This window comes from Myodes glareolus, chromosome 2, assembly GCF_982192425.1.
Source record: "Myodes glareolus chromosome 2, mMyoGla1.1, whole genome shotgun sequence".
Lineage (NCBI taxonomy): Eukaryota > Metazoa > Chordata > Mammalia > Rodentia > Cricetidae > Myodes > Myodes glareolus.
The window spans coordinates 116470429-116480444 of NC_142027.1; the positions used below are offsets into that span (position 1 = coordinate 116470429).

A 10016-nucleotide genomic window follows, 5' to 3' on the forward strand; every position below is an offset into this window, starting at 1 on the left:
AAGAAAAATTCTGGAAGCACTCTTTAGCCAACCCCCTTGATGATAAGTAGTTCACTATCACAATCAGGCACTTGACCTTGACGTGATGTCCTGTTCATTCAAATCTCACATCAGGTGTAACTCTTATCAAAGTTATACCTTTGTGCACCCACAAGATATTATTAGAGCTAGTTCTGCCCTCCAGACCCTTCATGCTACTTCGGACCCACACCACCTCTTGGCTTCCATTATAACTCCTTGCAACAACTAACCCTCCTTCATCTCTAGCTTTGTTATTTCAGTGTTACATAAATGTTTTCATAAGACATGAATGCACTCTTTTAGGACTGGTGTTATCCCCAACTCGGCACAAGTCTATTGAGATAACCTAGCAGTACAAATCAGTGGTCCCCAACATGACAAAAGGTTAGCATGATAATGTATCTCAGCCTATATAAATGCCTATATAGTATTTAAGGTTAACACTAAAATAGGAATCAAATACTTGAGAAATTGACTCAGAAGAAGAATTCTGAGGAACAAATGTTAGATAGATAATCGGTCTAGCAGTCTTCCACAAGGATTTTATAGGAGAAAATTTAAGGCCCAGTGCTCAAGTTTGTCACAATACATGATGTGAAAGAATGTCTGGTTTTCTGAGCTCTAGACCTCACTCCTTACCTAACTGAGGTAGGTCTGTCACATTCAAATACAACGCATGGTGTTTACTCTTTAAGGGTCAGCTTTCCAATGCTCATGCCTTTCCAAATGCCATTTTGTGGAGTTGTTTCAAATCATATAGGAAACAAGTGTCTGTGAAGTCTTAGTACTATCTACTGATTTAGTCAGCTCAACCAAGGCCTAATCCTGTCTCTATATTCATTAGACTCATCTTTCAGAAATGGTTATCAGTGGTTTTTTGGCAGAGACCCCCAAAGACCACTGGAAAACAGATATTTGCACTATGATTCATAACAGTAGCAAAATGACAGTTTTGAAGTAGCAATGAAAATAATGTTATGGTTGGGGGTCACCACAGCACAAGGAACTGTTGCAGCAGGAAGGTTGAGACCCCTCTGGGTTATCCCAGCAGATTCAAATCTTCCTCTTCCCTGCAGGTGCCTGGTTCATTTTATCTTTCTTCACTGGGTTAACCTCCTAAGTCCTCATGGTAGCTACTTCACTGAGTATCTGCTGTTAACTACTGGGTGTGATGAAGGGCAGGCCTTCACAGATCTAGGCTTAGAGGGCAAACACTCCAGGAACTTACTTCTTGAACACCACACCTTATTAATGTCCTTTTTTTTTTCCCAAAAAGACTGCTGTTAACAGGTAAAAATAAACTAAAACCACAGGCATTTTCTCATGCATTTCTATAAAAAAAAGGACAACCCTTTCCATAAGTTTTGCTAATATGGGCCCCACTATAAATCAGTATTCCATCTAAATGGAATTTAAAGTCAAGGTAAAAGGCTAGGCATGGTGGCACACACCTGTAAAGCCAGTACCCAGAGGTTGGAGGAGGAAGACTGTAAGGTTAGGGCAGTCAAGGTTATTTAATGAGATGCTATCTCAGAAAATAAAAATAAGCAGAAGTAAAAACAACCTGGGCCAGTGAGCGGGGTAAAAGTGGTTGCTGAGCAAGGCTAACAGCCTGGGTTTGATCCCTAGAACCCCTGAAAAGGCAGAAGGAGAAAAGCTGCCACAAAGTTGCTCTCTAACCTTCACATACACTTCCCCTCCCCCAAAAATAAAGAATTTAAAAATAGTAAAGTGCTTGGAGTCCTGAGCCAGGCTGTCTGCATTAGAGTCCGGCTCTGCTATTGTGCTCTCTTGAATGAGCGTCATTCACATACTCTGCACCTCAGTTTTTCATCTGTAAAGCAGTGATGAGTTACTGAGCTCAGGAGACTATTCCAAGGATAATATACATAGCGTATTTAGATACTGGCCAGACCAGAGCAAGCAGGCCTGTAAATACTGACACCTATCTATCTTCACTAATGGTAGCCATCCACATTCACTTCTTTTGGTTTCAGCTGCTTTTGAGATTTCTGTTACAAGACACAATGGCAACACAGCAATCTGTTTCTTAAATTCATCTGAATTCATTAAAATAGGAAGTCTTCTCCCACATACTAGCAGTTACTAATGTTTCACTGACAGAAACACAAACACTTAAAAATACAGAGAGGTCGAAATAATGCTTAGCAAAAAGCAAGTGGTGGACATGGTAGTACAAAGTCACTGCTAGGGAAACAGAGGCAGAAGATCAATGATGAGTTCATGGTCAGCCTGGGCCATAGTGAGAACCTGTCTTCAAAAGAAAGAGGGTGAAATAGTAGGCTCTAAACTGGTACCCAAGAAGTCATGATTCTGATCCTAATCTGTCACTACCTCTGTAATCCTCATCATGCCTAAAACTCTGACAAAGAAACAACACATTTCTAGATCCTTTCTCTGTGGTACTGGAGATAAAACGTAAACATTTCAATAAAAGGTAAATGATTCAACGTAAAGATCTGTTACTTTAAGATTCTGTTCTTTCAAATTGCTTAAAATCCCTAAAACAAACCAGTGATGGTGACAGAGAGTACCATTACTACTGTTTTTTCAGACAAGAGCTCTCTGGGTAACCCTGGCTGTCCTGAAGCTTGCTATGTAGATCAGGTTGGCCTTAAACTCCCAGAGAGCCCCCTGCCTCGATCTCATGAGTGCTGGGACTAAAGGCATGTGCCACCATGCCTGGCTCCATTGCTATTGCTGTTATTGGCAATTCTGCTGCCTTTGAACTCTGGAGGCAATGTCTCTTTTGAAATCCAAAAGTCTGGAACTACTCTGTTATATAATTATACTTCCCAAAACACTAGAGGCCTTAGACACAGTGACCTGAAGACTGTCTAATATTAATGCCTACCTTATTCTATTTCATTTAAGAAGCTTAAAAACTGAGAAATGAGAATAAAGTGAATTTAAGCAGTTCATGGTTAAAACATGGTTAGGAATAACTTTAATAAGGAAGCTTCTCTTCTGTTAACTTCCTTTACCATTCATTCTACTAACTCTTAGGCTCAAGAGTTTTTTGTTAGGCTCAAGTTTGTTTTTTTTTTTTCCAAAATAACTGCATCTTTTAATACTATTACTATCTGGCACTCAGTTTTCAAACCAAAGGGACTAATGTGAAGTCTCTAATAATGCTTCATTTAAGGGCTTTCCTACACTAGCAAGAGAATCTTGTAGAAATATATTCTACCCAATTCCAAAAGAAAATCAGCCTACAAAGCAAATTTAGCCTAAATCCCCTTATCTTCATTAAACACACACTCATGCATACATGTGCACCTCTCAAGTTAGTTAATAAAAAGGCTGTTTCTTGAAAATAGTTTTATATATGGGATACATTTAGTTCTATTAGAATGTCTTACTTCTTACCTATCCTTTAGTGAGTGGGCATCAAATTTAAAAATACTGAACATTTTATTTTTAATTATATCTCCATTTTTATCTGTAGGTATGTGCACACATGTCTACTAAAGCCAGAAGAGGGTACTAAGAGGCTGGTGTTAGCTCATTAAGAGCACTTATTTTTGCAGAAGACCTGAGTTTCGTTCCCAGCACCCACATGGATTGTTCACAAATGCCTGTAACACCGGTACCACAAGATCCAACATCCTCTTCTGACCTCGGTCAGAATGTACATGGTATATATATATATATATGTATATACAGGCAAAGACTCATATAAAATTATGTATCTGAAAAAAAAAAAGGAAAGGAAAAGAAGAAAAAAGAGGACACTCTATCCCCCAGAGCTGGAGTTACAGGTGGTTGTGAGTGAACCACTAAATATGAAGGCTGGGAATTAGAATCATTCTCTGGAGGACTAGTATGTGCTCTTAACTGGTAAGCCATCTCTCCAATTCAAATTTAAGATATTTGGGTACATCACTACATAACTAAATATCAGCCACAACATACTATATTCACACTTTACATATTATAGAGATATAGGAGTTAGGCATGATGATGCATACCTGTAAAATCTCAGAATGAGTAGTGAAGGATCTCAGGAGTTCAGGGCCAACCTCAACTTGTACTGCAACATAGCAAGTTTGAGGCTAACTTGCGTTATATATGAGACCTGTCTTAAGAAACAATGCTGGGGCTGGGTAGTGGTGGTGCACGCCTTTAATCCCAGCACTCAGGAGGCAGAGGCAGGCGGATCTCTGTGAGTTCGAGGTCAGCCTGGTCTACAAGAGCTAGTTCCAGGACAGGCTCCAAAGCTACAGAGAAACCCTGTCCTGAAAAAAGAAAGAGAGAAAGAGAGAGAGAGAGAGAGAAAGAAACAAACAAACAATGCTGGGCATGGTGGCATAAACCTTTAATCTCAGCACTTAGGATGCAAAGGCAAGCAGATTTCTGAATTCCAAGCCAGTCAATGCAACATACTAGACTCTGACAAAAAAATAAAATAAGTGAGCCAGGGATGAAACTCAGTCACACAAAGAGTTTGCCTGATAATTGCCCTGTGTTCAATCTCCAGTACCACTGAGAGAGACATACAGAGATTTTGGCTAATATACCTTAAATTATAGGTATATTATAATATACCTTATATTATATAATTTTAATACATTAACTGATCTTACTAAAACTCATTTTATCATGTCTTATTAAAAGCAAAACAAAGACTGGACAGATGAGTATGCAAGGCTATAATCCCAGTAAAAAGGAGGCTGAGACAGGAAGACAGCTTTCAATTCAAGGTTGGCCAGAACTACTAAGACCTTGTTTAAAAAACAAAAAGCATGAAAATTTTTCCCTGTGGTACATATTAACTATGAGAATAAATAGTGGATAGTTATTAAATGGTTCAGAGACAGTCTTTTTTTTTCTTTTTGCCTCAAACTCACAGAGCTCCACCTGTCTCTCCCTCCTAAGTGCTGGAATTAAAGGCATGCACCAGCACTGTCTTGCCCCAGAGACAGTCTCTTAAAAAAAAGTCCATTTTAAGAACTTAAGCATTATAGTAAATTACTTTTTACAAGACCAAATAATAAAAGGCCCAGAAATTTTTTTATATATTTCATTTAAAAAATTTAGAAGTTGGCAATAATTATAACTAAATTTCATATTAACCTATTATCCAGTCATTTTTATTTCATGGTTTCTAAGTATCTGAAATATGCTGTTGCATGTTCTTTTGATTCCGTGTTTAGTCATTCAACAAATTGAGTGTTATAATATTTAAGTTTAAAAATCCTTTCCAAAAGTGCAAAGAACATAAAAAAAAAAAAGGTGTGCATAAAGTACACTCAGTGGGATCAGTGAGATGGCTCAGCTGGTAAAGATGCTTGCCACCAAGCCTGATGATCTGAGTTCAATCTCTACGACCCAAATGGTGGAAAACTGACTCCTACATGTTGTCCACCAACCTCCAACTAGGTGTGCTCCTACTCAAACATAAATATATACAATAAAAGTAAGATAATGCTCAGTGGTTCTCAAAGTATCTGAAATAAGGCTAAGAAGACTTAACCTGGATGGAAATAACCTCCTGTGAGCTCTTTGTCACACTGATACATTCTACAATGTAAACTGGTGCCTACATCCTCAATGAATTTTTAAAAATGTTTAATGAGTCGGGCATGATGGTGCACCCCTTTAATTCTAGCACTCAGGAGGCAGAGGCAGGAGGATCTCTCAGCTCAAGGCCCATGTGAGTTCAGGATAGCCAGGGCTACAAAAAGAAACCCTGAGCCGGGCGGTGGTGGCGCACGCCTTTAATCCCAGCACTTGGGAGGCAGAGGCAGGCGGATCTTTGTGAGTTCGAGGCCAGCCTGGTCTACAAGAGCTAGTTCCAGAACAGGCTCCAAAGCCACAGAGAAACCCTGTCTCGAAAAACAAAACAAAAAGAAAAAAAAGAAAAAAAGAAAAAAAGAAACCCTGTCTCAAAAAGCAACAACAACAACAACAAAAAATGTTTAATGAGACCACAATGATAACTGTTCTCACCTAAAAAAGTTACAAGAATTCCATTTGAGAACCAACTGGACAGCCTACCTGGACCATGAAAGGGGCTAAGTGGAAAAGATCAACAGCCTTAAGTTTGCATATAAACACAAAAGAAACCCCAACCCTAGCCTGGACAAATACTCCTCTCCACCAATATGGAGGGTAAATAAACTAGTGAGCTGTATATTTCTGTCTACCTAGCAATTTATCAAAAGGAGGGGAAGAAATGTAGTGAAATGTAAGCACTCTTAACAACCATCAAATATTGGGGATAGAAAGTGTCTACTAAAATTACAAACCATCAATTCTGCAATAATTCTTTTCACTTTTGCTGTTTTTGATGACTGGTACCCTTTAAAAAAAAGTATTTTTAAAACGTGTAAAATAATTTTTCCAAGTAATTTACCTGGAAATTTGCTAGAAAAAAATTAAGCACACCAAATAAAATGTAACAGAAAAAATATCAACTGTCTTTTCAAGAAATAAAAATTGTTCAAACAAACCAGCTTGGCAAAATTGTGCTTATTTAATTTTTTGCGGATTATCCCATTAATACTAATCAGCAACATTTAAAAGTCATTCTAAATCACGCATGGTGGTGCATGCTTGCATTTCCCGACATTCAAGAGACTGAGGCAGGAGAATAGCTGCGGTGGTTACAGTCAGATGAGTTCCAGGGCTGAGTGGATCCTTTCTCAAAATAAAATAAAAGTCATCGTAGTAGGTGCCTAAAACATCTTTACTACACACAACATACTCATCTTTTACACAAAACTTAGAGTAGAACCAAACTCTGGCCATTTTCCCCCTGCTGGGCACACTTCTTGAAATACACGAGGGAGAAAAATCCAAGATATCAGATAGGTTAAGTGCTGGTACCTTCCTCTTCCAGAGTAGGGTCAAATGCGTGTCTACCCGCAAATGTCACTGTCGCCTCCAGAAGGCTGCCAATTCTCTTTAACTCTACGGAGTACAAAGAGGCCTGAGCACCGAAAACACCTGTCCTGAACGGCCGGAGGTTGGTGGGGAAAGCCACCCCCGGGAGCGCACATCCGGCCACACTGCCCCGGGGCAACAGAGGTCCGAGGACACTGGGGATGGACGCTGCCTTCGCCGATCCCCGCACCGAGGGCTCCACACGCCTCGCACAGCGACAACAGGGAGACAAGTCACGCCGGCCAGGACGCGCCCGCGCCCTCCCGGCTGCACCGTGCCACCTCATCCCGGAGGCCCTGCCCTCGGCCGCCGCCCCCCGGTCGCCGCCGTCCGTGTCGCGGCCCGGGCCCCGCTCCGTCAGGCCGGAGCTCCCCGCGCGCTCCCCGCCCCCCGCCGCCGCCGCGTCGCGCTCCCCTCACTCAAGCCGGGCTACCTGGAGGCCAGGGCGGCGGAGCACTTCACCCAGGGCCCCAGGTCGCAGAGGGCCCGGTGCTCCGGGTCCCTCTCCTTCTCCCGCTCCACGTGGTAGGCGTAGATGGAGAGCAGGATCCCGGCGGCGCACACTGCATACCGGGCCACCCGTTCCCACCGCGGCACCGACACTCTCAGCAGGACGGGCGCCGCCATCTTCCCCCCGCCGCCGCCGCCGCTGCCGCCGCCTCCCTCCGCCTCCACCTCAGACGCCGCCGCCCGTCGGGGCCCGACCCAGCCGCCGCCGCTGCCGCCACCGCCTCCGCCGCCGCCGCCGCCGCCACCGCCACCGCCGCGCCCCATTGGCTCGGTCGCCTCCTCCGGGCCCCGCCCCCACAGGCGCGCGGCCCAACCGCCCCGAGAGGAGTGAGGCGGACTGGGCGGGGAAGGCGCGCGCGGGCACGGAGGGAGGGGCGGAGCGCGCAACCGCCGGGGAGGCGGTGCGGCGCATGCGGAGGGAGGGGTCTGAGGGAGGGGCGGGCTTGAGAAGGGGCGGGGCTTGTCCAGAATTGGGACGGGGTGAGAAACCGCTCATAAGATTGGAGGGAGAAGGCGGAGCGCGCAACGGCAGGGAGGCAGGGCGGCGCAGACGAGGGGGCGGGGCCGAAGGGGTGGGCGTGGTTGATTTAAAAGGGTCGATGTGAGCCAGAAGCGCGCGGGCGGGGAACGCCAGCCAGGGCTGCGTGGCGCAAGTGGAGGGCGGGACGGAGGGATAGGGTTCATAAGACTGGAGGGCGCGGTCAAAGAAGAGGCGGGGTAAAGTGGGGCGGAGAAGGCAGAGGCGGGGTAAAGTGGGGCGGAGAAGGCGGGAGCGGAGGGAAGGGGCGGAGCGCAAAACCTCTAGTATGCTGGAAGGGGGCAGAGGCGCGACCAGGGGAGTTGAGGGGTGTGGCCGGGGAAGGGGTGAGGCCCGAGGTGGTTTGGCTTAGCCTGAGGGGCCTGTCGCAAAGGATCGATTTCAAAGACGCTGTTACTGTGCATGACTGGGCAAGCCCTTGGCCCTTGGTAGCAGTCAGTTGCCCTTTCCCCCCTCTTTTTCGTCGTTATCACTTGATATTTCTTATCCAATCCAAATTATCCCTGACCAATGGCTCCAGAGCTCCAGAGACACGTTTGCATGACATGATCTTCCCCAGGCACCACCTCCTGTCATCTTGTGTTCAACATGTGAAAAACTTTTTTCTTAAATATGCAAAACTATTTTTATATTTTAAAGAAGACTATTTTTAAATGGATCCATGAATACTTCTTTATAATTTGGATTTGATATGGCTTTAACATAATTCATACAAAAAGAATAAAAATGAACGAAAAAAGAAACCAAGACGTGGAAAGGGGCAAATCAGAAGAAAATGAAAGGGGAAACGCGAGAAGGCAGATAATAAGCAGGTCATATCATAGGGGCTTGCACAATTGTTCAAATTGAGCCATAACTGACTTTGAGCTGCCTGGTGGCCAAATACATCTAAGGGCCTCTGTGTCTATGAAGAAACAAACTGTTTATGGCAATTACTAGCTTTTGCCCCAGCGCAGTTCTCAGGTTTTGGGGGGCATTGCATAGTGATTTTGATTAATAAGTAATGTTTTCCATTTAATTATACAGTGTTAGGTAACAAATCAACCCAATCTTTTACACTCTTAAACAAGCAATGAAGTGTTTTGTTTTGTTTTGTTTTGTTTTTCCAGTTTCTCTGGATCAGAAATCTGGATGCAATTTAGCGTGATCCTCCTGCTTGGAGTGTCCCCTCTCTTCTTTGTCTTCCTCTCCTCCTCTACCTTGGATCAAATCAAGATGTAAGGCAGGGTTGGAGTTATCTCAAACCCTGAACGTCCTCGTTTAGGTTCACTCCGATGGCAGTTAGCAGGTGGCAGGCAACCTCTTTGGCTGCTTGGCAGTAACAACTGTTCCAATTTACACCTTCAGAAAATGCAGCTGGCTCCCCCCCCCCCCCCCGCCTCCCGCCGCCTCCACTCCCATAGGAAGGGGTTAAAGAAAAGGGAGCTATAGTTCAACAGTAGAGCATTTGCATAGTGTATGTAGTGTATGTGAGGCTCTGGGTTAAACCTTCAGCAAACAGAGAGAAAGAATTAGATCCGAGTCTTTTAAAGTTCTATTAGTGATGTGTGTGTGTTCGTGTATATGTGAGTACAAAGAAGATCGTTGAGTGTAATCCTCTATGAATGGCTCTCCAACTTACTTTTATGGGACAGAGCCTCTCACTGAATCTGGAATCTGTGACTGGTCAAGATCTGAAGACCCATCTGCCTCTCCCCACCTCCAGTGCAAGGGTTGTGAGTAGGTGCAACCTCATACAACCGCATTAAATAGGTGCCAGAGGTTTGAACTCAGGTCCTCATGCTTGGGCAGTAAGCATATTTTTTACCAGCTAAGCCATCTCTCCAGCCTGAGTCTTCTGTTGTTAGATATCCTATCCCTTTCAAACGTTGTTACTTAGAAGATAGTCCACTGGGGATTGGGGTGTGTGCTTCAAGCCAAGCAACTGTGATTGCCTGCGACTCCAGCTTTAAGAAATCCAATACCTGACATCCATGAACAAACAAGTCCATTAACACAGACATATATTTATATAAACAGTCTCTCTCTCTCCCTCCCT

General features: G+C 44.1%; 1 protein-coding gene across 4 annotated transcripts in view; it reads right to left on the bottom strand.

Annotated features, from left to right (window-relative positions):
* The window catches only part of Vkorc1l1 (vitamin K epoxide reductase complex subunit 1L1), a 49533-nt gene extending 41829 nt beyond the window's left edge, over positions 1-7704 (bottom strand). For 2 of the 4 annotated variants that reach the window (XR_015737289.1, XM_085699841.2), the window contains exon 1: positions 7364-7704. Coding sequence is in view for 3 of the 4 variants with exons in the window: in XM_085699841.2 (XP_085555967.2) it covers positions 7364-7704 (341 nt within the window). In the remaining variant the exon portion in view is untranslated. The remainder of the gene's footprint in view (positions 1-7363) is intronic. The other 2 variants (XM_087903593.1, XM_087903595.1) reach the window with 2 other exon arrangements.
* Between the last annotated feature and the right edge of the window lie 2312 nt (positions 7705-10016).